The sequence below is a fragment of the Gymnogyps californianus genome, chromosome 29, assembly GCF_018139145.2.
Source record: "Gymnogyps californianus isolate 813 chromosome 29, ASM1813914v2, whole genome shotgun sequence".
Taxonomy (NCBI): domain Eukaryota; kingdom Metazoa; phylum Chordata; class Aves; order Accipitriformes; family Cathartidae; genus Gymnogyps; species Gymnogyps californianus.
Window position 1 is genome coordinate 1,666,805 of NC_059499.1, and position 27,372 is coordinate 1,694,176.

At 46.2% G+C, this 27,372-nt stretch overlaps 3 protein-coding genes across 3 annotated transcripts; all 3 read left to right on the forward strand.

Moving 5' to 3' along the window:
* The first annotated feature begins 8,498 nt into the window (after positions 1-8,498).
* LOC127026914 (keratin-associated protein 9-1-like) lies at positions 8,499-19,339 on the forward strand. The gene is made up of 6 exons (XM_050912208.1): positions 8,499-8,625; positions 9,123-9,242; positions 9,771-9,892; positions 10,428-11,123; positions 15,011-15,030; positions 19,102-19,339. Exons 1-6 carry the CDS (start codon positions 8,499-8,501, stop codon positions 19,337-19,339), a joined length of 1,323 nt encoding a protein of 440 aa, XP_050768165.1.
* Positions 19,340-22,773: 3,434 nt separating this feature from the next.
* Positions 22,774-23,379, forward strand: LOC127026821 (DBF4-type zinc finger-containing protein 2 homolog). Its single transcript, XM_050912121.1, has one exon. The coding sequence runs from the start codon at positions 22,774-22,776 to the stop codon at positions 23,377-23,379; it is 606 nt and encodes a 201-aa protein (XP_050768078.1).
* Positions 23,380-26,167: 2,788 nt separating this feature from the next.
* On the forward strand, positions 26,168-26,827 carry LOC127026820 (loricrin-like). The gene has a single exon (XM_050912120.1). The coding sequence runs from the start codon at positions 26,168-26,170 to the stop codon at positions 26,825-26,827; it is 660 nt and encodes a 219-aa protein (XP_050768077.1).
* The last annotated feature ends 545 nt before the right edge of the window (positions 26,828-27,372 follow it).

The following is a 27,372-nucleotide window of genomic DNA, read 5'->3' on the forward strand; positions in this document are numbered from 1 at the left end:
ACCTCTGACTTCTTAGTCACCACTTCTCATTCTTTTCTTCTCAAACTTATCACAAAATGCCTACATCCTACAGTTTCAAAATAAATGAAAGCCAGTCATTCCAGATGCATTTCCGTGGCAGAAGAATGCATTTATGGACAGCATACAGGGAGCTCATCTGAACCCTATTTAGCCTAGGACTGTCTTTCTCAGTTCCCTACTTCAGCAGTGCCTCATACTTCATTTGTCACTCTGACTCAGAATTACAAACATTTTGAGGTGTCTAATAAATGCAAATAGGCGCCTAGAGGTCTTCTCGAACTCTTCTTCTTTCACTGAACTTCAAATTACTGTTTTCAATGAAACTTGCACACACTTAAAAATAAATGCTAAATCTCTCTCTACTTTTTACAAACTAAGACTATCCTTATCTCCCCAGTCGCCAGCCCATCTAGCTGAAACATCTATTCTAGAACAGGATCGCTCACTTCCTTCTGCCAGTGCCTGTTTCTTTGCATCGGTTTCACAAAGAGCTTGACAACCAGCTTCAGCTTAAATTATTAACATTGAGTATCTAGAAAAGGGTGAGATGAATGCACCCTGCATGGCAGATAATTGACACAAGGGTCTTCCCCAAAAATACCACTGATCAACCTAGATGAACCATTTCCGGATTACTTATAACTCACAGCGCTTTTCAGAAGACTGCAGGTGAGATTTTCCTAAACAAGGGCTGGCTCTAAAAGACTTTTTTAAAAACTTTTGTTTTGCTGAATCATGGCCTTGAAAAATAAATAAAAAGAACATCAACCAGAACATGAAACCATGCTTTCCCGGGATGTATTTTCAAATTCAGAATGAATTAGCATCCCACAAAACTGTTGGCAGAGTAGCAATTTTTTTTTTCCCCAAATTTGACATGAAAATAAACCCTGAAAGATATGAAGACCTTCTCAATAGGGGTAGCTGCTCCTTTCTGAACTTGGTAAGCAACTTGTAGGACCCCCTTGTTCTAGTTGCATCAGGACTGACCCATGGGATGCTCCTGAGGAGTTCCTGCAGCACCCACCTGGATAAAAGTCACAGGAAAGGAACAATTACCCGTTTCATTGTCCTAAAGTCAAGTCTAAACAAGTAAAAACTACAAAACTGCTTAAGTAAGACGGGAACCTGAAGCAATTTGGGATCTGAAAACAGGATGCCAATAGGTGATTACTTCCCAGCACAAATCCTTCCTGCTTAGGATTTGAAATCCTCTTCTAGGAGGAACGTAAACAGGATAGTATCGTGGCACAAGGGAAAAACAGATGATGGCTGGTGGACTCACAAACGGAATGAAAAAAATTGGAATTGGGGACGTCCTTCTAGCGTCATCTCCGGTGTTGAGGCGTTAGGTGCGTTTGAGGTAGTCAACAGGACTTCCCTCTAAGTAGAGTCCATGTGAGTTGTGGCTGTTAATTACAGTCCCTTGTGTCACAAAAAAAACATATCAATCAAAATGTGAGTCTGCCATGCAGACCAAGGGGCAGCAGGCACGGTAGGAGTCAACACTTTTGAATTGTACGTTGATGCAATACTGGTTGCCCAACGTCAAATCACTTAATAACTCTAGGGTTAGGTTCATTTTTAATATGTAAATATGCAACTGCCTTCAAAATTCCCTTATAAAGCAGATAGATAGATTGGGAAATTCATTGCCTGTTAACATGTTAAGGAAAAAGTCATAATTGTTTTTCCTGACTGTCAAATCGGAAATGCTAAACACTAGACACAGAAGATAAATATGAACGTGACTAGTTAATTAATTGTCAGCATTGCCAAGAGATGCATAATTTCTCAGACAACCCTTTGGAAGATATAAAAGTTCGCCATCCCCTGTTCGTCCTTCATTCAGCATCAGCTCTCGGTACTCTTCCTCTTGCTTGCTGCAACAAAGGGTAAGTTGGATTATATTGATTTATCTACTATTGAGCAGCAGGAGCTCACATAGGAATTCTAGCCGAGTAGTTCTGCGTTTAGACCTTGCCTTTGTCTTAGAAATGTCTTATTTTTGGTGTCTGGGTGCCTGAATATGTAAGCTACACAAAGGGTGCTCGTGGTTTACTCACAGCAGATGGGATGACAGAAAAATAGGAGTAATTGAAGGACCAGATCTGCAAAGACACAGAGTCTTTTGGACCCAGCAAGGAATTAATTCCCAACCTAACTGATGATGGAGGGAGACATCTCTCAGACAAGTCAGTGCAGTTTTAGAAGTAAATTTTACCTTAAAAAGCCAAGAGTAGTATCTTGGTAGGGAAATTCCCATCAGAGCTGGACCATCATAGAGTATCCCCAAAAGGCAAGGCACTATCTCTTCCAGGGTCAAGATATCCCATATATTACAAAACACAGGAAAACAAAATTTCCCAGACCACTACAGAAAAAGAGCCAAGAAAAATGCAGAAGGTTACAGTGGGGCAGCTGTGCCAGCTTGATGGTCTCTCTCTCTTCCCTACAGCTTTGCCGATACTCCAGAAAGATGTGCTCTCGCAGGTCCTGCCACAGCCACGAAACCTCCTGCCATGGATCCCGGTCTTCCTGCCATGGATCCTACTCCTCCTGCCACGACTCGGGAGACTCCTGCCATTACACCATCCAGAGGCAGCCTGTGCAGAAGTACACCTACGTGACGCCCTGCTGCCCCCCCGTGCAGCCCTATTGCCCCCCCGTGCAGCCCTATTGCCCCCCCGTGCAGCGCTACTGCCCCCCGGTCCCCTACTGCCCTCAGTACACCAAGAACGTCTGCAAGCTGCCGCCGACATGCCCCAAGTACTAGCAGCAGGATCCGGCCCCGGCACCTGGAACACACCGGCTCACTCCTCCCTTGGACGCTGCGGGCACGGATCGTCTCATCCTTACTGAAATCCCTGGGTCTCTGCCATGTGGCTCACCACTGGTCAGGATTAAATGTTCCCCTAATTATCATTCAAGGTGTCATTCTTTCTAATTATTCAGGAAATATTCTTTCTAATTATTCAGAAAATGTCCTTTCCAATTATTCAGTGCATAATTACTGTTGGGAATCTTTCTACGCCATGCACTTCTGTTTCAGACTCATCTGGGTGTGGGAAACAATAAATCTTACAATTCATGAGACCCACATTGTCTTTCAACTTCTTTATTCACTTTTTCCTTTAGACTTTTTTTTTTTCCCTGGATTCTTCAGTCAAATTTCCTCATATTTTCAAAGTGCCCCAATACTTGGTGGCCAATAACAACAATTCCCACGTTCATTTGGGAAGAAAACAGACACATTAGTAGAGGAAAAAGTTCTCAACTACCAAAAATCTACGTGGAGCTAAAGGGCTGAGCAGAGCAAAGCTTCTCCTGTTTACACCAGACAATGAACTGGTCTATGCAGAGTTTTGTCCCGTCGTTTTGAAAACAACGAGATCAAAGACAATTGAATACAAACTCTTTTGTTTTGGAGACAAGCACAGCTCATTAAATGAAAGAGGAATAAATAGTTCACAGTTGCTAATATTCTTACTCAATACATGTAATAATTTACTCCAAGCTCAACTTCAGAACTTGGGCATATAAATATATTCAACTATCTTAATAGCTCTGAGCCTCTGAAAACAGAAGTCACAAACTTCTTTTTCATATTCTAGCATTGCTTGTCACTAGTATATACTTTGGAGCAGAGAAATGGGTTAGCCCAGAGAAACTCCATTGCATGTAAGACTCCTGTGCACTCGCACACCACAGATCTGAACACCACAATATGTTATTATGGAGAGCTCATAAACGATACACTGCCGAATGTAACTGAGCAAGTATCAACCACTACATTCCTCTAAAAATGACATTTCATCACTGTAGATTGGGCTTCCCTTACATAATCCCCTAAAAGAACTGCAAGCAATGGGTGATAACTCTTTGGAGATCGTGTTTTCCTTAGCAGGATCTGAATTTGAAAGATTCGGAAACATTTTTTGAGTGGGTGTAACCTAGGACACTCCAGTTTTGGAAGGCTGTTGAGGAGGTAGAAAGATTTCGGAGGAACATTGGTGTGATGCTCCAGGCCAAAGCACGGAGGAAAGGAGAACTGTCACACAAGCACCAGCTTTGCCGCCTGGGCAGCTGCAGCCTCTCTTGGTTTTGGACCCACAACTGAGTCACAAAATGTCCCTGAGGAACTCATGCAATACTCCCCTGCTACACAAAACTCACCACAAGCAATTATATTGCCTCTAGCCTGAAGAGAAGCTGTAGGACACCTGTACTTTAGAGAACGCTTTTCATTAGCAGTTAGCGAATTACTCTAATGGGTAACATTTTCCAAAGTTGATGAGTTACAGGCTTCATTTTCTTACGCTTCAAAGACTGAGTCAAACAGGATTATAAATCCAGCTTTAGTGCCCATAATTTCACCACTAGGGACAGAATCCAGTATTTGCTCAAACTTCAGCTCAAACACTCCCTTTCTCTGAATCCTTTGTTTTCCAGACGTCTCTGCAGGTGAGGTCAGGTGAAAAAAGTATAAAAGAAATCAGTGAAGGGAAAGAGAAACCAAGGAACAGGAAAACTTAACATACTCTTACCTTGGACAGAGCTCATCGCCAGACATTTTTCTCTGATCTTAAATACTAAATAACCTTTGATACATGTGGAACAATCTGACAGGGTCAGCCAAGTCACCTGGCAAGTCAAGGAACATGTGAAGAACCAGAAATATTTTCTTTTTTGCCGTACCAGGGAACCAAAGAGATCACGCCAGACTTCCCAGCATCGTGCCATACCCATGAGTTGCAGCTGGTAATCCTATTTCCTCTTGGCATTCATTAAAATCCTGAGCTGTCACCTGCACAAAATGGTAGGCCTACCCCAGGAGTCAGCATTTCTGACACGTGAAGACCTTTCTGTCACTGATGTAATCCCAGTTGCCCATTGGCAAGCTAATTAACACCTATGAGATTAGTGTCAGTCTCCAGGAAATGGGAATGAAATGCCTTCCAAAATCTTTATAGGAAATGCATTAGGAATTACATACAGGACGAAATACAGTGCGTCAAAGAGGAAATGCTAAAAATAGGATAGCACGAACATCTGCGGGATTGAGTGCGGAAATAATTAAATTGTCATTGCAAAGAGATGTCTCATATCCAAGATAATCTTTTGGAGCTATATAAAAGATCGCTCAGCCCAGTCCTCCTCAGTCACTCACCTTCGCTTCCAGACACTTCTCCCTGTGGTTGAAGAGGGTAAGACCAATTTTACTATTTCTGTTCATGCTGAGAGAGAAGAAACCTCCACCAGAGGTTTTTATGGACCTCCTGGGAGCTGGGACTTAGCTAAATGCCTTCTGCTTGCACCCTTGCAGTGCTCTGAGGCAGGCATGATGAATGGCGGATGGAGGGACGGGGATCACCAGGGAAGGTGCAGCAAAGGCACACAAAAAGATCCTCGGGCGACATGAGTTCCGTGCTGTTTCACAAGGGAGATGGGGTTTGGGAGTGTCTCATGGGGCTCATTGCGTTGGCTTGCAGGGACCTAGCTCCACACAGCAGTTGCCAGAGCAAGCCCTGCAGATTAGGCAGGATCGAGAGTGCATTCGGTCTGGATTAGGCAGGCAAAAAGAAAGAGAGAAACAGTTTGCCGGGGATCTCAAGAAAAATATTATTTAAAAAAAAAAGGGGGAGGGAATATAAGAAGTTAATCTGAGGCTCCTCTCACCACGTTGATCTCTTGATCCTGACAGCTTTGCCAACAATCCAGAAAGATGTGCTCTCGCAGGTCCTGCCACAGCCATGAAACCTCCTGCCATGAATCCCGGTCTTCCTGCCATGGATCCCACTCCTCCTGCCACGACTCGGGAGACTCCTGCCATTACACCATCCAGAGGCAGCCTGTGCAGAAGTACACCTACGTGACGCCCTGCTGCCCCCCCGTGCAGCCCTATTGCCCCCCGTGCAGCGCTACTGCCCCCCCGTGCAGCGCTACTGCCCCCCGGTCCCCTACTGCCCTCAGTACACCAAGAACATCTGCAAGCTGCCGCCGACATGCCCCAAGTACTAGCAGCAGGATCTGGCCCCGGCATCTGGACCCACCAGCTCACTCCTCGCCCAAAGCCTCGAGCTCGTCTCCTTGTTCATCACTTGCCAGCCATGTTGCTTCCCTGCAAGCAAACACTTTTAAAATGGTTGGAGGGTAGCATGGTATTAGGATAAAGTCTCTCAGCTTAACGACCTTTGAGCTGTTTATCTTCTTTCTGCCAATACAAAGCCCACCGTCTGCTGGGAATAGTTTCTTTCTTGCTTTGCTGCTTCATTCTCCAGCAAGACAATAAAAATCATATTTCAAGCCTACCTAACAGTTCTGGATGTTTTTAGTCACCACTCCGTCATATCTGCTTGTCTGGCGGCATCTGTTTTTTCTCGTGGTTTTAGAGCCATGCTTTAATCACTGGTGAAAATAGCTAAAGTAAGAGGAATGCCAAGGGAACGTGAAAGTCAAGGAAAATGCCCGCAGCACCCACCAGTCATGCCAGGAGTGCTGCACCGCACGCAGAGGGCTAGGAGAAACACGTTGGGTTAATTCCTGGTGAAACTGAATATTTGCACTGAGCTCAGCAGATGCAATAGGGTTTTCAGAGTTACAGCCGGGGGCCTGGCCTGCACATTCATGTTTTTACTGCAGACGCGACCTTTAAAAGCCGCTGCTATATTTGGAAACAAAACAAAGCAAATCCTGCAGGGTTTGGAACCTGCCTTGGAACACCCTCAATTAAACAATTTCTACAGCCTAAAATGAGAGATTTCCCCAGTGTGATTCATTCATCCCAGGGCAGGCATGGGAAATAGGCTGGATGAGCTGGGCACTGCAAGTACCTAGTAAATGACCAGTTGGTATATAAGTAATTGGAATTAGTTATGTATAGGTTATGGAGAAAATTGTCATTATAGAGGAACAGCCTGCTAAAAAGGAAAAGTTGCAAACGGGATGCAGAGAGCAATTAATTACTCACCTACATTCAAGTTGTTGCCATTGTTAAGAGATGGCTCATTTTCAGGCGACCCTTGGCAGCTACATTAAAAACTCTTTTCCTTATTTGTTCTTCACCTCTCTGCAGTTGGGTATTGAGTCAGCAAGGCTTTCTGTCCATAGGAGTGGTTTTGTCTTTAAGTATATACGTTCACTTTCCCTTGCTGCCCCAGGCCTCCAACTTTCTATTCTGTGACTAATCACAGCACGTTTTATTTCCTCTTCCTTTTCTGATTCCCATGAAAGGCACAAAGCCTCTGCACTGGTTACACTTTCTGCTGTGCTCAAGCTTGAAGTTCCCGTTAACTTGAGGATGTGAAATGGCAGCAATAACGGGGAAACAAGAATGAAGCTTGTTTCTGTTCTATTCTGTTCTATTCTGTTCTATCTGTTCTATTCTAAGCTTTTGTCAGCCCTGGAGAGGTTTGACACCTGGAACATCAAGGACCAAAGCCTTTATGAATGCTTTACCTCATTAAAATATATTTTTTTAATTCAAAGACCATAGACATTTGGCGAGAGAGGAAGTCCTCTATTCCTAACACTCTAGATAGATAGCTTAGAGGAACATTTCTGCTCTGCTGAGTATGTGTTTAATAACGTAACAGCGGATTTCCACAACCAGAATAAACCGTGAGCAAACCCCTAAGGATTAATGAGGAGGAATTTGTTTTAGCTGTTTCACAGCAAGGATTGCTTCACTGCATCTGTAATTCTCAAGTCCAAACAAACAGAGTGGTGTTTACTCTGGGCATCTTACAGAGCCCGCTAAGTTCATTCACTCAATGCAAAATTTAATGGGGATCTTTCTTTGGATCTCATTTGAATCTTTTCTTTTGTAAAACTCCTCTTACAAAATCGGTTATGGGTCTCCCAGCTGCCTATGGATCTGTCTCACATGGCTTTAGACATCTCTGATGTTCGCATCCAGCTCTAACAACAGCAGTGCCTTTTTTGTCTCAGAGGGACACTGGATGAAGCAATGCACCAGATCCATACAAAGTCATGCAGAAAACTGCCTCATTTTGACCAACATCTCTTACTTTACCTCACTGCTCAGGATCCCTCCCCACGCTTCTAATGTCAGAGTCTCCTGTCATTTCTCTGCAGGCTTAGAAATCCCCTCCTGGCCATCTCCCAGGTTGCCATGAGCCTCCTTTATTGTTAGCTGAGATGCAGGTTCTCAGCTGGTGTAAATCTCTATCACTAATTAGATTACAATGTGTGGCAGTGACCTAGTCTAACCTGGTCATTAGCATGAAGCCAAACTCAATAGGAAATGAAGCCTATGTTTTAGTGGACAGGAACATTGACCTTGGAAAGAGCTTGCCTGGAGAAGTGGTGACTTCATGGTCCTTTGAATTCTTCAAAGCAAGACTGGCTAGCTTTCTAAAAGCTGGGATGTGGCCAAATAAAAACAGTAGCTACCCAACAGAAACTGAGCGGAAACAGATGCTTTGTGTCACCAGAAGTCAAATTGAAGGTTCACGATGACCTATCCTGTCTTCAGCATCCGTGATCTGGATCGCACTGTGTTTCTGTACGAAGAGAAACAGCCTGAATCTTCTCTCCTTCACCTCAGCAGAAAACAGGATATCTCCAGCGAAGCTGCACGTGGTAGGGGAGGGTGGTCAAGGGTCCTTCAGTGCTCTGCTCCTACAGATGCACAGCCCCGCAGCAGCAGGAGCAGCCCTCCTCCTCAGGGTGATCTCAGAAATGAAACATTTAATCACGTCAGTCACAGTCCTGGGTCCCGTGAATTCCCTCTGACCGGAGAGAGACAATTTTTTAAAAAGACGTAGTTTAATTTGAAATCCTAAAGATGCTCAGGGCATCATGTAAGGCCTTCAGGCTTTCATGCAAAATAAATATTAACAGCATTAATGAATAATTGCAACATGATCATTAACATCAGCACTAATGACTGCCAATGGGTGCCTGAGAACTGAGCATAGAGTTATCCCAAAAATAACTTCCGTAGGTGGATCTTTCATTACTTGAGGGCATACTAGAACTTTAAAAAATGGAATAGGAATTTTGCAGATCAAGTTATGCTAAGCAGAAACAGGATGTAAAACTTCCAGAAAAGTTTTGTGTTTTCCTTTTATTTAAAGATGTCAAAAAGGAATTGGAAAAATATGGACTCAGATTTGACCCAAACTCTATTCCAGATTTCCATGAAGAATTTGCACAGTCCTTTGCACCTAAAATTTCTGATATTGGCAAGGCCAAGGGCATGTGTTTTCCCATGCATGGATGGGATGAGGCAGCAAGGGATGAGATGTCAAGAACTTTCTGTTACATGTTTGCCCTCCTGATGACCAGAGACCCCCAAGGAAAGACATTGGGCTTCACCATTTCTGCATTCAAAAACAAAACACAGGGCCATGGAATTACATTTGCTGGAATTCTATTTAAAAAAAATCATATCGAGGAGTGACTGACGTCCAGAAGGCCTCTGCATGCCTCTGGAATCCACTGCTCCTCAATCTTAATTATGATTTTTATGTTAATTGAGCACTCACTAGCTCTGAACAAGCCACCTAGCATGTCAACGTAACAGCGTTACCATATGCAAAATGAGCAGAAACATACCTTTTAAGCAGTTCACAAGCATCACACAACAATTAACTTGACATTAAAAAATTGTAAAAAATTTACAGAACAAATTGATAATAACACAAAATTGAGGGGTTGGTCAAAAACTAAATAGATGAGGCAAAGACTAAATAGATGAAGGCACATTCAACAAATAAGTATAGGTTTAGTGTGTAAATCACGAATTGCTGTGCGGTACCTCATTTCCGGCAGGACAATTTCAAGCTCAATAAAAGGTCTCCCCGTCCCTTTGCTCCTCACTCAACTGCACCACTCAGTTAGCACGGTAAGTGTTACCTATTAGCAGTGTTCCTTGATTGCAATGGTTCTCATTTGGTTTTGGTCAAGCAATGAATTCAAATGTGTCTTTGTATCTGATCTTTGTAGGGTGTTGGACTAGACGACCTTTAAAGGTCCCTTCCAACCCAAACTGTTCTATGATTCTATGATCTACAGCTCTCTCTGAAATCCAGATTTTCCTAGCCTGTTGGTCTCTTGCTTATTGCAAAAGACAGTTGGTAGAGATAGCACAGTGGAGAATAAGCTTCTTGGGATGGGAATTCAGGGAGTTATCTTCATGGACGAGCACAGGAAAGTTAGTTCCCAGGATAGTTCAAAAGAGGCACAAATATCACTGCGATAGTGACAGGTGGCTTGATTTCTGTAGGTATCTTTTTTTGCAACTCAAGACAAATAAATAGGAAGCCGTGTGTGATACGGCTATCACCCATGGGCCTAGACAGCAGCATCTGGATGCCAAAATAAAACACATCTCTATACTTGGAAAGATGGGTTGTATCTGAAAGTACGCTGTGTTTCAGGTCCTCGCTCCTTCCAGCTTTGACTACACTACAAACAACATGTGCTCTAGCGGATGTTGCTCTACCACATGCTGCCCCATCGTGAAGAGCACAACAGAGTGCTGCAGCCAGGCATGCCAGAAGACCATCTGCTGCGACCCATGCCAGCAGTCCTGCTGCTGCGACCCATGCCAGAAGCCCTGCTGTGACCCGTGCCAGCAGTCCGTTTGCTGTGACCCATGCCAGAAGCCCTGCTGTGACCCGTGCCAGCAGTCTGTCTGCTGTGACCCATGCCAGAAGCCCTGCTGTGACCCGTGCCAGCAGTCTGTCTGCTGTGACCCATGCCAGAAGCCCTGCTGTGACCCGTGCCAGCAGTCTGTCTGCTGTGACCCATGCCAGAAGCCCTGCTGTGACCCGTGCCAGCAGTCTGTCTGCTGTGACCCATGCCAGAAGCCCTGCTGTGACCCGTGCCAGCAGTCTGTCTGCTGTGACCCATGCCAGAAGCCCTGCTGTGACCCGTGCCAGCAGTCTGTCTGCTGTGATCCATGCCAGAAGCCCTGCTGTGACCCGTGCCGGCAGTCCTGCTGTGATCCATGCCAGAAGCCCTGCTGTGACCCGTGCCAGCAGTCCTGCTGTGATCCATGCCAGAAGCCCTGCTGTGACCCGTGCCAGCAGTCCTGCTGTGATCCATGCCAGAAGCCCGTCTGCTGTACCAAGGTGTGCCAGAATTCCTGCTGCTGCTGTGGCCAGCAAACCTGCTGCTGCTGTGGCTGCCGCCCCTGCTGCTGCTCTGGATGTCTGTCTTGCTGCTCCTACGTGGTGAAGAAGAAGCCCGTTGTGGTGTGTTGCAGCCCTGTGCAATACTGCTCTCCCATGAGGAAGTATTGCATACCCATCCAGCAGTGCTGCACCACAATCAAGAAGACTTGCTGAGCCAACTCTGGGTAGCAAAAGCAGCTCTGCCGGCTCCCATCTCTGGCGTGCAACAAGAACAGGCACAAGGAGATGAAAACCTGCTCATTTGCTTCTGGTTCACATGATGATGTGATAAACGCCTAGTGATTTCCTTCTTGCTTTCAAACTTAAGCTGTCTTCTTCTTTCTGTCCTTTAATTATTGAACATCTGCAATGCACTTGAATATATCACCCACTGTATAAGGCAAAGAGCTATTAGATATTAGTGGGGCTGTTAATTCTCTTCTTGGCTTATGGGACTTGGGATACCTTTGCTGTTAATGTGATCATTCTTCATTTTCTATCTTGACTTGTAGACAATAAAACTTAGCATTAAGCAAAATGCAAAATCTTGTCTCTTGGTTGTTCTTCCACCGCTTTGCCCAGAATGTGTCCCCATTCTGGTGCCGTTTTCTATGTCTTTGGCCGGGCTCCTGCTGGCTACAGACGTGCTCCCGTGGCACAGCAGAACATTCAGGAAACAAAGAGCTGCCCAGCCATGCTTCCCATCGGCATAAATTAGGTTATGTCTAAAGACAGCAAGCAGAGCAGTATGATCCCTTCTTGCACCTACTGATCATCTGCCTCAGTTAGCTCAATTTTTACTATAAAACTAAATGGTTAAGGTAAATAAAACTCAAAGGACACAGACTGAATGAAGCATGCATAATTCCACCATCTGAAAACGCACCACTCCGTAAGATGTATAGGAACCCATCCCTGATACTGGAATAGGTATTTCAATAGGTACTGAGAGGAATTCACCACTCACTGAATAGCAGGCACCATCTTCTTCCACTACCATCTTCAAAAATAAAATTTCAGAAAACACCTTAAATCGTTGAATTATTTTTATGTGAGCAGAGATTTTCATATGCGGCATTCCTGGATTACAAGCAGTGGAATGAAACCCCTGTGTTAGCATACAACTTAAAAGCTTCATTCCTAAAATAGCACACACATGAGTCAACAATGCCTTCTCCACCTGGCTGGGACTTCCTTTACTATTAAAATTCAGGACTCAGCTGTGAATTGCACATCTCAGGAAAATGCCTTGAGCACTGTCTTGATTGCTTCCCTCAACCAAATCTTCAGAGCATACACAAAGTCTGCATTAGAATAATCTTCTCTACCTCGTTAGACTCTTCTGAAAACATTACTCAGGTCTTTAGGAGTTTTTTATTAATAGGTAAATCAGGTACAATACACTGGCAGAAGGCTATCCTATACCATATCATAACATACCATATCAGAAGTGCATTCTATTAAGGAAATCTTGTGAATATTAATCTCATCATATACTGGAAAAGCTGCCATGACAGATTCCTCCCCGTTCACAAAAGTACTGCAGCTCTCAAATTCACGTAACCACCATGGAAGTTTACAAAGACATCATGGCATGGCATGGCATGGCATGTAAAAGGGATTTAGTGTAGAACATGTTATTTCTGACCCAACTATACATTAAATGCCAGTATCTCCTCAATATCTATATAAGACCCTGATTAGCAACAGCCTTGCTGGGTTCACATCCATTTCTAAGAAAGACATGGACCTGTTGGAGCGGGTCCAGAGGAGGCCACAAAAATGATCAGAGGGATGGAGCACCTCTCCTACGAGTACAGGCTGAGAGTGTTGGGGTTGTTCAGCCTGGAGAAGAGAAGGCTCAGGGGAGACTTTACTGCAGCCTTTCAATACTTAAAGGAGGCTTATAAGAAAGATGAGGACAGACTTTTTAATAGGGCCTGTAACAATAGGACAAAGGGTAATGGTTTTAAACTAAAGGAGGGTAGATTCAGACTAGATAGAAGGAAGAAATTCTTTACGATGAGGGTGGTGAGACACTGGACCAGGTTGCCCAGAGAGGTGGGAGATGCCCCATCCCTGGAAACATTCAAGGTCAGGTTGGACAGGGCTCTGAGCAACCTGACCTAGTGGAAGATGTCCCTGCTCATGGCAGGGGGGTTGGACTAGATGATGTTTAAAGGTGTCTTCCAACCCAAACCATTCTATGATTCTGTGATTCTAATACAGGGATCATCTTGGCCAATATGACGGCAATAAATCCTGATAAAAAAGCAACGAATGACTTATTCAGTGGACGACATGTTTGAGGGTTTACACAAAGAGGGCATTACTTCCTGCAGGCAGGTATCTGGCTATTAGCATGTGACCAAAACAATGCTCCCCTAGGGACAATTCCAGAAGAGAAACTAAATGTCATAGGAGGTCATGTTCGCTTCTTGGGAATAAACTACATGTCCCAGCCACCAGGGATCACCTGCCACCACTCCAGTCTCACATTCAGAGTCTGCTGAACATGATGGCAGCCTTTATTTGCCATGACTAGATGCTGCCTCAGCATCTTGGGACTCTCATCTTATATTGGTGTCCCCTCTCATCAGATGAAAACTCCATCAACACCTTCTTCTTACATGGAGCTGTCCTGGCTCTGCACGTGGCCACAATTCCTTCCCCCCTCCCCAAGCCTGTTTCATAATATCTGCCTTGACTCCAACCATCTTATCCATTCCCTCCTGACTGTTCAGTCAAGCTTTGCATGCACAGCAGCCTTGGCCTTAGCACACTGCAGCCCACACAACTATAAGCAATTGCTGGAAAAGTCCTGTCGGGTGCCTGAACTCCGAGCATCTGTGAGATAATGGCTGGGCTCCCGAGGTACAGGGGAAAGGCATGGAGAAATGCACTCAGGACTGGATTTCCAGTCTTGAACCTCATGCTTGCCTACAGTGACACAGAATCAAATTGTTAGTGTGAAACACTCAAATGTGATCATCATGAATACCATTAAATACAAGCTGTCTCAGTCTCATAGACCTTAGAAATAATATCAGAAAATGGAGTGTATGGAAACAACACAGAAAAAAGCTAACATGTGCACTACTGCTTTGAAAGCTGCTTAATTTAGACTTAATCCATCCCTTCCATGGATGAAAATGAAAAAAATTCTTAATAGATTACCAGAAACAAAAAGCAGGGGGTGTGAGGACCAAGCACCACAGAGGGAGACCCAAGAACAAGACTGAGAAAGGAGAAATTCTTCAGTCTTAACTTTGACCACACAGCCATCTCTCAGAGGCAGGAAAAAAGGATTCACATTGACCAATAGTTTCCACTGGTCCCCCAAAATCCCAGCCCAGTGCAGAGGGGACACACTTCCAAGTTCCAGACATGGTTCTCCCACTGCTTCAGCACCCGCCTCCCCCAGGCACATTGTTAAGCGTCTCTGTGTCTCAAAGTCATTCCTTGGGAGGTGGATAGGAATACCTTACAGCTACCTCCAGTTCCCATTACTGCAAATTCATTAGAAAATTTGCACCTGTTGTTTATATGTACAACTAATTACCATGCAGAATTGAGGTGGTGAGCAAGCAGAAAGAGGTAAAGATTAAATACCGGAAGACACGAGAGGCATATACCGGGTGATACACAGTGAAGTCAGAATTGCCAAAGAATGCCTCATTTCCAGGGGGATGGCTTTGAAGCGTATAAAAGGCTCCCCACCACAGTGGTCTTCATTCACTCATCTTGACTTCTCCTCTTCTGTCCTCACTGGTCAACAGGGTAAGTCAGAGCTTATTACTTGCCTTTTCATTTGCACTCTACCGTACTTCTGTGTGCTTTTGCAGGAAGCCATCCAGGATTTCCTGTACTGTCTGGTTTGGGACCAATTTTGAGAGATTCGAGCCACGTGGGTGGCTTCTTTCTGATGTAACCGGTGCTGGACAATATGTCAAATGCACCAGTGTCCAATGCAAAAAATGTGGAGATCTCAGGGACAGGCTGTCATGGGATTCTGGACAGTAGGAACTGTCCCATCCAGTTTGGGATGGACTTTGGGATAAGCATGCTTTAAGCTGCCTAAACAACTGGGAGATTCAGGCAGAGAAAAAGAGACTCTCTCTGTTCCTTCCAGCTTCGCCTACACTACTACCAACAACATGCCAAACGGAGGTTGTGGATGCTGCGGTGGAAATAACAGCTACACCGTGTGCTGCTACAGCAGCCCTAAGTGCTGCAAGACGCCGATGTGCTGCTCACCCATGCAGTGCTGCTGCCCCACGACCTGCTGCATGCCCATGCAGACCTGCTGCTACACCATGAGCAACAACAACAGTGGCTGCTGCGGTGGCCACGGCGGCTGTGGCCACTAAATCCACTCGGCAAAGGGCAGGCAGGGCTGTGCTGCCTGCTGCTTCCCTCCTGGCTCACTCGGTGTTGGATATGGATATGGATATGGAAACCGCCCTGAATGCTCTTCCTTCTTTGCTTAGAGACTGTAGATCATCTCTCCTCTTCTTTGTCTGCCTTTAATCACCAAATGCTTGTAATGTGCTTTGAAGTTGCTACCCACTGATCAGTGTGATTTTCCTTCATAAGCATTAGTCCTGCTGTTAATTTTCCTCTTGGTGTGTGGAATGTTTAATTCTTTTCATCACTGTTTTGCTTCAATCTGTCTGAAAAACAATAAAATCTGTAGTTCATGACCCTGCAAAACTCCTGGTGGTTATCTCTTTGCTAGCTGGTGAATCCAGAGTGCATCACCGCACCTCTCACCTTTTCTTTGCATTTTTTTCCAGTGTTGGGATGCTCCTGTCTAAAAGGTGCTAACTAGGGGGGTTTACCTACACAAAGAAAATCAATGCATCCCTGATGCAGTTCTGAGCTTCTGCATGGGTCTATTCAAACACAAGCTGAGTGTCTGGCACCTCTGTGAGCAATATTACTCCTCTCGCTATAAAACTACAAAGAAATAGGAAGAAAATAGTACATAAATTTGTAAAGGATGTGAATTTCTTCCGAAACAGTTTGACACAGGCACATCTTGACTAGGAAAGCTCCATGTATTTCAGCCAGCTAGAGGTCTACTTCAGAACCTACAGACAATACCTATAAATACTTTAACATTTATGAGATGGAGGTCTTGCCTCTGCTAAAATGTCTGGGTTACCAGATATCGAGTTGAAGTGTTACAACAAATGGTGAGAAACCTCCACCGCCTTCAAGGAGTGACTGGGTCCGTAAGAGTTGTACCAAAACATAGCATGCAAGATCTGCACCACAGTCCTCATTCTGTGTCTAATGCCCTTTGCTGACTGTGTTTCCACACTGCTTCAGTCCCTTCTTTGCATTAAGATCCATAGCCCACTCACCAAAGACCATTTGAGTACCTAGGTTGCACAAATGGCTGGACAGGACTATCATGGGCGGGAAATGCCCACCTAGATCGTCACTTCTTCTTGCAGTTACAGGGCTTGCCAATGAGAACTTTCCCTCTGGAGGCACAAGTGAAGTGTGCCCCTTTGCTTCTGCCCCATTAATTCCTTGTAAATTAATCAGTTCTCATGGGCAGGCAAGCGTATGCCCTCAGAGGGGACCTGCTGGAAAGGAAATGCCAGGCATGTTCTTGTACCCTGTCTGGAGAAGTTGCAATTACATGTGTTGCTTTTCCAGCATTTCACTCAAGGAATTACTCTCATTCCAGGAAAGCTTGGAAAGGAGCTGGCTGCATTTACTGCAGGGGCGAAGCGGCACCAAAATTGCAATCTGCTCCCCCTTGCACTGTGCAGAAAGCAAACCAAGGCCCCTGCTAGCATCCTCGGGGCTGGTAGCAGCTCATCTAGGAGGACCCCTCTTCGGAGCACCCCAGGGATCCCGGAGGATGTCAGGCAGGAGGCAGGGAACTCGCCAGGCAGGCTCCACCATCCTCTCATTAGGCAGCACTCCTCTCAGGATAATGTGGCGAGGTCTTCAAATGAGAGCTGCAATTTTAGGCCGTGGAAGAAATTCCTCCCAAATACCCTGTGTTCCTGCCAGCGTTCAGCCCCACAGCAAAGTGCATTGGAGGCAGTGGCTGGCATTAAACAAGCATTCATCCACCCTGGCTCAGTTGCCCAAGGCTCTGCCTTACCCTGACCTTCCTCCCTTCCTCTGTCCCTACCAGAAAATGGTTCCACCTCAACAATGTCTCTTCCTGCATCACTTCTGAGTTCCTGCCTCCCATTTAGCTCCATGACCCCAGTTAGGACCAGTTTTCTGTGCTTGTCATATCTCTTCCACCTTCATCTTCCTCTCACCCTCTCGATCCATGCTGGACTCCTTCATTTACCACATCCAACACCCGCAAAGAGTCCTGCACAACCTCCAACTCTAAACTCCCCTCCCTCTCTGCTGAGGAGCTGGGCAGGGGTGGTCCTGCTTGGTGTCGGGACTCCAGCACACAAGGGGGTTTCAGCTGGATGCAAGGGGAGGTTGCAGGAGGGACACGTTGACTTGCAATGCATCATGCCCGGTCCCAGAGCCATGGCTCCTTGCGTTGCCACTTGCACAGGCAGTCCTGCCCCTTAACTTTGAATGAAAATACAAAATATTCTGAAGTGAATATTCAATTCAGAGTTTTCGCAAACGTTTGTAGGGAAGCAGTCCCAGCAAAGCAGAGCAGGAACTGAAGCACTCTCGTGTTAGTGATGCCCACATGCAAACCTAAGTCCCCCAGATTGGAGGATTTCCAAAAGTTTAGGCAAGCTGAAAGACAAAGATGGCTTTGGCATCGCAAAGATGCTTTTAGCATGCATGAGGGCAAGATGATCTTGCATGGAGTCACGTGCAGGTGACTGAGACCCAGGAGCCAGCATGACGCCTGACACATCCCAAACACTTGGTCTTCTTGCTCCCTCCTCATCTGCATGTCCTGTGACCGGGAACAAACATACCTATTTTCATGAAATTTTCCAAACGTTTGTTTCAAACACCAGTCCGATGAAACAGCCCATCACGTGCCCGAAAGACACAACCCATGGGGTTCAGTTTCGGCTCTTACACTGATTCAGCACTGGCCACTGCTGAGTAAGTCCCTTAGCATCTTTGGCCGTCACTGTCTGCATTTGTCAAACAGATATGAGGGCGCATTTTTTAGCTCCCTTGCAAGGTTGCAGCGAGGACAAATTCATTAGTATTCATAGAAGCCCTTTGATTACTTGCAGGCTAAACAATTACGAGGCAAAACAAAGGTAGTGATCACAAATAATAAGGCAAAGAGTAAACAGCAGAAGACACGTATAGCTAAAAAGTATGGGTTTGGGTTCGTAAACAGGGAAGTTCAAATGGTCAATGGCTGTCTCACTTCCAGGAGGAAGGTGTCTAGGACTATAAAAGGTCTCCTGGCCCAGCTCACTTCATTCGCTCATCTTCTCTTCCCTTCACCTCTCCTCACTCTTCAACAGGGTAAGTGAGAACGTCTAAATCTTCCTTCCTTTTCACAAAAGAAAAATGCTATGGATATCTTATAACAGTATCCAAATATAACCGGGTATCTGGACTGGGACTTCAGCTGCAGTTGGGCTTTTATGAACTGTGTACTAGGAATTATGGGGACGAGCTAGAAGTGTTAAAGGATGGAGAGGCTACAGGAGTATCAGCAGGGCCATGCAGAGCAAGGGGACCGAGAATGTTTCAGGAGGGCCCAGACCGAGGACTATGAGCACTGTGGTGTGTGATTCTTGCTAAGACATTAGGGATGCCCTGCTACGAGTAGGTGGACATCTACATTGCAGGAAAAAGACAGAGTGAAGAGCTACAAGCAAGATTTTCTACAAACAAGACAGCATTCAGTTTCAGCTCCTTGAATCTCCAAATTTAGCATAAACACAGCTTTAAATTATTTCTGTATTTCCAAATATCCTGCTCCCAGTCACAGACGGACTCTCTCTGTTCCTTCCAGCTTCGCCTACACTACTACCAACAACATGCCCAACGGAGGTTGTGGATGCTGCGGTGGAAATAACAACTACACCGTGTGCTGCTACAGCAGCCCTAAGTGCTGCAAGACGCCGATGTGCTGCTCGCCCATGCAGCGCTGCTGCCCCACGACCTGCTGCATGCCCATGCAGACCTGCTGCTACACCATGAGCAACAACAACAGCGGCTGCTGCGGTGGCCACGGCGGCTGTGGCCACTAAATCCACTCGGCAAAGGGCAGGCAGGGCTGCGCTGCCTGCTGCTTCCCTCCTGGCTCACTCGGTGTTGGATATGGATATGGATATGGATACCGCCCTGAATGCTCTTCCTTCTTTGCTTAGAGACTGTAGATCATCTCTCCTCTTCTTTGTCTGCCTTTAATCACCAAATGCTTGTAATGTGCTTTGAAGTTGCTACCCACTGATCAGTGTGATTTTCCTTCATAAGCATTAGTCCTGCTGTTAATTTTCCTCTTGGTGTGTGGGATGTTTAATGCTGTTGATGTATCGTACTCCCTCTTCTTGCTTTAATCTCCAATTAGCCATGAAAGACAATAAAACTTGTAAGTTATGACACTGCAAACTTCTGGTATATGTTTATTCATTTATCTTTGTCTTTTAAACTGTAGCTCCGGTCTGGGACTTTTTTAGCATTTACTTAATTTCTGAATATGATGAATTTTTCAATTATTTGTTGTGCTACTGATGACAGCACCCCAGTATATGTGGTAAACTTCTTGGGTCAGTCTCTCATCCGGGGAAAAATATTGCTTGCTAGTGTCAGTATGTTATCTAAGCTACAGGAGTATCCTCTTGGCCATGCAGTTTCATGCTATCTTTCCCCTGCTTATGACTTTGAAGATATACAGTCTGCAATTGAAGCATCTGTATGGTCCTAAAGCCAGAGCTAGAGGTCTTTTTTCTTAGTGGAAATCTTTCCAGTGAATTTGCTGAGCTTTAAAGCAGGTTTCTTAAAAGGCTTGATATCTTTTCAGTAAGATTAAATAGACCAGTAAGCATGGTCTGCATGGTGCAGGGAGGGAGAGTCATTGAAAGATGTAGAGATATAAGTCTAGCCTGAAGGATTCAGAAATACTATCTAATTTCATCTGGAATTCTATTAAAATATGGCAAATTTTAAGAGATGAGATTCAGAAATGAAATATTTGCACTTTGTGATTTGTAAAATCCTCAGGAAGGGAAGTGACTCCAAAACATCTAACATGAAAAAATCCAAAACCAGCATAATCTTGGGAATGCAGTACTGAGTTATAAATCTAAAATCCTTCTTGGCCCTTAACAGATGCCAAGGTCTTTTCCGTCCTTACATGCAAGTCTTGTGGCTTCCTGCAAGGCAATTAAATTTTTCCTGTAGCTAAAGAATAAATTATCTCAGCAAAGTCATCAGGTCCAAGCACACGCCCTGGAGTCACACTCCTGAATTCTGCACATGCTTTTCCCAGTGATTCAAAACCAAACGCCACTGGACAAACCACTCAGCATCTCTTACAGAGGCTCTACTGCGGAGTGAGCTCATGGAAATACCTTTTGCAGTGACAGCCCCGGGGCTGCTGTGAGAGATACTTTCCTGGTACTTAAAAAATGCCTTGACCATCCACAGGAATGCAAAGTGGAGCAGCTACACGGAAAATGAGTCAAAGCAGAAATGTCAGAAAGATGGATATGGTGCTTGACAAAGCCCGAAATTGTTAGTTCATGAGGTCAGCACTCCTCTGTGGTGTCCTCACTCCAGATTTGCAGTGCATAAAAGGGCTTTTGGTGTTGTACCCACTCACTTGACCAAGGTGCTCCTCACTTGGAAGGGAACTAATTCATTTAAATAGGGGAATATACTTCCCATCCACAGCCTGACATAGTCCACCCCTGCGCCCTGGCGTGCTGGTGTCCATAGGGATCCTGTATTCAGAGCTCGTGTCTTCCAGTCATCCGTACTACACACACACTACTTCTGCCATTCATCATGGTCCTGATGTCACCCTTGATTCCTTCACCGTCTCTCCGGCTATCAGGTTTCTCTGTGCTCTGGAAGGTGACGAGCATCATGTGCAGATATCACAGCCCTTCTCTGACAAACAAGGTCCAACCTGCAGCCCCATCCACAAAACCAGCTGGAAAACTTCCCATGTTTTCTCACAGAAAATTTCAGCTTTCCATTAGCAAATCAAAAGCCAAAGATTTTTCAGATGGAAGCTTATGAAAGAAAAAAAATTATCCCTATTGGTTGATAATATTTTCAGTGTCAGAAGATGGGTTTGTTTGGCAGAAACTGCAGTTTTTAAAGAACTAATTGTACTCTCTGCCCTTTTTTAGGTGCCTTCTGCAACTTCAGTGCCGGGGTATTCCATGAAGAAAGGTCATCATATCAGGAAAATGTTGTTAATTAAAACCTGATGTCTGTGTTTAAAGAACAGAAGCATTAAAATATAAGTTTCAAATGATGTTTTTTCTGAATCTTGTTAATCCAGAATTCAGAAATTTATATACGTAATAAACAAAAGTCCACTTGGAGTACCCCTTTTAAAAATAATAATATCACAGTTTCACAAAGTCCACATAATATTAAAAGGTTTCCCCACTTCTAATTGTATTCAAGTAGAAATGATAACTGAGTGTAGCCCCTGTTCAATCACAGGGCACCTCCAGCCGCAGGCCATGGTACCGTGGCACAAAGCGTGGAGCAGGGCATGAAGAAGCAGTAAAATCATCTCATCTGTGCTGAGCATCAGGCTGGATTTCCAGCTGTGAGCAAAACACCCAGGGAGCAGTCTGGGGAAAAACCGCAGCTCCATGGAGCACACCGCAAACACAACGATGCCTGGTTTAGGATTGGTCAGGGTGGTGTTAAGCTGAAATAGAGTTGAAAAATCAATCACTTCTTATTAAAAACAGAATTTCACTGTTTTTTCAATTTTTCCTTTTTTTAAAAAAAATGCTCTTTATTTTGGCAGGAAGCTTGCTTCTTTTCAATGGTAGATTTTTCTCTGTTTTCTTTCAGCCCTGTGAAAAACCATCGCCATTTGCGTACCTCTGCACCAACATCCTGTTTCAAGGCATGAGCCATTGGGCACCTGGACGTGGGACTGGACACCAGGACTCCTGGGCCTTTTTGTGGTTTTCCCACTGCCACGAGAGACTTCTTTTGGGCACATCACTCAGCATCACGGTATTCCAGGTATCCTTATCCCAAGATCCCATCTGAGTAACATTAGGTAACAGCGTATTTGAACATGACCGACAGCAGAACTAATTAGATAATGGCCATTGCATATGCAAAGAGCTAAGCTGACATTACATCAAGGGAGATGCTAATTGCAGCTGATTAATCCAATACCAAGTGCCAGAAAAAATATACATACAGAAGTGGCACTCACTGCTCAGCTATTAATTCCCATGGCATGCCTCATTGCCAAGAGAGCTTGGCCGCATATAAAAGCTTTTGGCCCCAGCGCTGTCCTCAGGACTCAGACTCCCTGCTCAGCCCCTCCATCACCAGTCACAGGGTGAGTTGGATTCTCTCAGCTGTCTCGGATTCCTCATTTTTTTTTAGTAGAAACAGCAAAGAAAAAGAAGTCGGTGGGTTTTTTTCTTTTTCCCAGTCTGTTCATCCCCGAGGGCTTGGCCATCTCTGCCACAGGATGCAGTACCGTAAAGGCGACAGCGACCAGGACTTGTGCCACGATAGCTCGGTCTGTGGCGAGAAGGGCTGGACGTGGCACGGTTCCACGGGGTGCTGCCACGAAAGCCCCGTGGGTGCCACGGACCTGCCCCCTTGCCATGACCACGGCAGCCTCAGCCGCGACATTGAAGGGTCCTGCCAGAGCAAGCCACAAGGCTGCCAGCCCATGGAGCCGTGCCCACCCCGGAGCTGCTGCTCGCCACAGCAAAGCTGCAATTTTGGCAAGCCCCGGCGGCGGGTGGAGGTGAGCCACGTGCAGCCCGTCTGCCCCCCACCCGTGAAAATCCATCGCCGGCCGCTGCAGCAGTACCGCCCACCCCTGCACTGCGAGGACCCAGGTTGCTGCGGCAAGCCCCGGAGGCGAGTGGAGCAGTGCCCCATGGAGGATGCCTGTCCCCCCGTGATACTGCATCCCCGGCCGCTGCAGCATCGCTGCCCCTGCATCCCGTGCTGCCGCCCACCCGTCCAGCACTGCTGCCCAACTGCTGTGCCCCTGCCGCTGCATCCCGTCCAGCACCAGCAAAAGCACGTCCCTCTCTTGCCACCCTGTCTGCAGAAGAAATGAGCACGGGGCCAGCGAGGTGCTGGGACCCCTCCCTGGCGCGTGCCCACGCGCTGCTCAGCGTGGGGGATGCTTCGCTCCTCACCCAAACCGCCGACGCTCCCACCTCCGCTATCGGCACGATGCAATGTCGCCGTGGCCGATGGCTCGTTGCTGCTCTTTGCACACTGGATTCAGGGTCCGCAGTCCCCTGCTTGACCCCAGCACTGACACTTTAAATTCCCAGGGTCCTCCCCTGCCAGGGAATAGGCTTTAATCATCCACACCCCACTTTGCTCTTCCTCAGGGTAGAGCAACAGTTTCTCCCCTCTTCTGAGAAGGTGAGCAGCCTGGGGATGGAGAAACCGAATGGAAAGAGCCTGAGCAAGGACGAGGAAACAGCCTGCCATGGATTCACCTTCTCCCATGGGTTCAGTGGACTGTGATTTCAAGGTTGTTCGAAAACAGAGACAGGACTGTACCGGGAAAAAAGTACACACTGCGACGGCAGGAGCATCAAGGACTCCCGCAATTTTGTTTTCTCCCTGTGTATTCAAGAATAAAGCTGAAAAAATTTAGTTGACACTTGGTTCCTTTTTTTTACCCCCCAAAAAATTACCAACATTAGAATGAGAAGATGTTAAAAGTCATTAAAATTCTCACAAGGAAACTTGTAAATTTAAAATAAAAATTAGAGCTCACACATGAGGATTTCAGCTCTGGCTGTAGCCGTTTCACCAGGCTGAACCCCATCTGCATGCTGTAAAATCTTCTCCACTCCGGTCACCCACAGCAGGACCAATGGAGGGAGCTCACTACGGTCCATTAGGAAGTGATCTAGGTACAAACAGTTTGCTCCATAACGTGTGCCATCACCTTTATTAGCCAGATAGTAACACTGCACTGGGAGGCCATCCATCGTACAAATGTTAATCATGATAATAAGCATGTGCCGCAGCACGTGAGGTGTGTCTGTGCGTGCCAGGAATGCCTTTTCACTCGGTGCAGGAAGGAGCAAGCCAGGCTCTTCCCCTGCAGCTCCTCACTGCCCGGCTCTTGCAGGCATGCTGGTAACATGCTGTTTCTCTCTCACTTTGCCAGAAAAGCCTTCCACTAGGTGCATTAAAATATATATTGTTGTTTCTTTGTATTGCCTAAGCATAGCCCTAATGTGTCTTCACAGCCACTAGCAACCACCAAGGAAAACCAGAAAGAAAAAAAGAAATTCATTCTTGTTTTCTTAACGCAGAAAACCACAACAATTTATTTTTCTCATGTCCAATTTTAACCATACAAAAAACCACTTACATATGAACTTTAACTTCAGAAATCCCTTATTTTATTAGCTATTTTCTTCTCACTGAAGCCAGTTCCCAGGCACCGTCCCGGCGTGGTGCCCAAAGGGCTGACTCAGAGTCCGCAGACCAAGTGCCAGCTTAGCCCTCACCCCGGCGCTTCCAGGTCAGCTTTGGTCCATCTTTTCTTCCGAGCTGCTTTTTGCCAGCCGCCCCAGCCCTCCCATCCCAGTTAGTCCATCCCAGCCACAGGACCATTTCTCCAGCCTGCCCACATCCCGTCCTCCAGCAATTTCAGTCGCTCACTCCAATTCGGTGCCACCTGTAGATTTGCCAAGTCCACCCCATTATCCAGGGCATTAATGAAAATCTTAAACAGCTCCAGCGCCACTATCAGCCAGCTTTTCACCCACCATGTAGTTTACCCATCCAGTCTGTACCTCCACCAGCTTAACTGCAAGGCTGCCATGGGCGACTGTGCCAAAAGCCTTGCAAAAGTTGAGGTAGCACCATCCATCACACTCCGCCATCCGCACAGCCAGCCTCTTCATCACCAAAACCCATCAGCATGATTTGCTTTTGGTGACTCTGAGATGGCTCTTCCCAACCACTTTTGTGCTTCAGGCACCTGGAAATGCTCCTCATGGGTAGCAGAAGGGGAAGACCGGGACATGAGCACTGTGCACATCACGGCTCCTGACTCATGGGTCACCCATCAGCCTCCACTCAGTGTCTTGGTCCTCTGGAGATGGTGAATAAGTACGTTATTACCTGCCTCATATAGTCGATGCGTGGCTTAAACAATATGAGTCCTTTATGTGCACTACTCGGTAACTACATTATAATTAAGAGATGCTTATCAGGAATCATGAGTCAAGCAGAACATGCCAAGTGCTGGGAACAGCATCCAAATGGAGGAGATGTTTTGTCAATAAATAATTTAGTTCTCGTTCCTGCAGCGTGTTTCATTTACAAGGGCAAGACTTGGAACCATATAAAAGGCCTCCGTCCCTTTGCCTCTCACAATCTGCTCCCCTGACCAGTGTCTGCCTTCGCTTGTGAATTGGGTAAGACACATCCCGGAGCAGCCGGGTTCATTTTTGGATGGGTGTCTGGATTCAGGAGATCACAGACCTGGCACGCTTGCACTGTCCTTCAGACCATGCTCTACCCACAAGGGCTAGAGGATGATGGGCTAAGCCAAGAAAGAAGCTATTGGGGGACTTGGGTATGGGATTTACAGCAATGCCACTATATGCTGCAGTGCCTTATGGTTGTTTCTGTTCTTGGAGAAAAAAAAAATCAAGGGTAAGGTCAGAAAGAGGGTTTGGACATAATCTGACCAGTATTGGGCAACCGTAATAATTTGCTTTAGATTCAGGCTTTCAGGATAAGCAAGGTTGACCTGTGCATGGCTCAGTGAAGCAGCTTTATGGGAAATTAAATGAAAACAGAGGAGATGGAAATGCAAGCCTGTCCGGCCATGTGTTTTTCAGGTTTTTCCCTACAACTCAAACATGATATACTCTTCTGGAAGAGAATCATGCTTCAACTTGAACTCAACCTGGTATGATCCCTCGGGGTCCTGGCTGGACACCCGGCGCACACCCTTCCGCTACGGCTACAACACCTGCTCCTCGGGGTGCGACGGCGAAGGCGTTGAAGGTATGAGAGGGCACAACTACCGTCATTACGGCTATCGGCAGCCAGTCTGCTCCGAGAGATGCCACGGCTATGCTACGGCTGATTCGTGCCACGGAGGCGGGGGCTCGAGCTGTGTCAGGAGGCCCACGTACAGCTATGGGTCGTCAGGGGGATGCAACAGCTATGGGAGGTCGGTCTGCTCTGAGAGATGCCACGAGTCCTCGGGTTCGTGCTACGGAGGTGGTTCGAGCTACGGAGGTGGTTCGAGCTGTGTCAGGAGACCCACATACAGCTATGGGTCGTCGGGGGGATGCCACAGCTACGGGAGATCGGTCTGCTCTGAGATGTGTCACGGATCCGGGTACCAGGGGGGGAAGCCGTGCTACAGCAAGCCAACGCAGCACGTCCCACAGTGCTGCCCAGTGCAGACCCGTCCCCCTCCGGTGCAGCAAGGCTGCGTGCCTGTGGCAAAGTTCATCCCAAGCCAGCAGCAAAAGCAAGTCTGCAAAGTGCCAGCCCGGAAGATAAAGTAGAGAACATGAGGAGTGGGGATGAATGGGGGAAGCTTCTCACTCTTGCAACATTGCCCTGAGGGGCAGCATGTCCCGTGTTGCTCACGGATCTCCGCTCTTCCTGTCGTTTTGCTTGTAACTTGCTTTGAAGGTGTAACCCACAGTCTCTGTGAAATATTAAGTGCTGTTCACCTCCTTGTTTCACAGCAGACGTGGAGGCAATAAAAAATTATGGTTCATAACCCCCTTGCATCAGTGTTTTCCACTTCATCCCTTTGAATTGCTTCTGTTCCTTCTTGTGGCCCAAGCTGGTGTTTGCAGTGTCCCTGTTCACCCTGACATCGAGGCTCCTGGTTGATTCAACCTGATGTCTTTTTATTCCTACTCCAGACAACTTCCTTGTTGAGAAGTAACTAACAGTTTTCATCATGGACTCTTTATGCAACCCAGCAATTAAATACTAATATACTAATGTAAAAAAACCCCACACATTTCATCAGAGAGATAAAATTGAGAGGGTCTGCTGGGCACATCATTTCATTCACTGATGAGGCAACGGGTACAGG

Coding starts and splice junctions, on each gene's coding strand:
- LOC127026820 (XM_050912120.1), top strand. CDS start 26,168: ATGATATACTCTTCTGGAAGAGAATCATGCTTCAACTTGAACTCAACC.
- LOC127026821 (XM_050912121.1), top strand. CDS start 22,774: ATGCAGTACCGTAAAGGCGACAGCGACCAGGACTTGTGCCACGATAGC.
- LOC127026914 (XM_050912208.1), top strand. CDS start 8,499: ATGACCTATCCTGTCTTCAGCATCCGTGATCTGGATCGCACTGTGTTT. Junction 9,893..10,427: donor TGCACCACTCAGTTAGCACG/GTAAGTGTTACC, acceptor GCTGTGTTTCAG/GTCCTCGCTCCTTCCAGCTT. Junction 11,124..15,010: donor AGCCCGTCTGCTGTACCAAG/GTGTGCCAGAAT, acceptor GTGCTTTTGCAG/GAAGCCATCCAGGATTTCCT.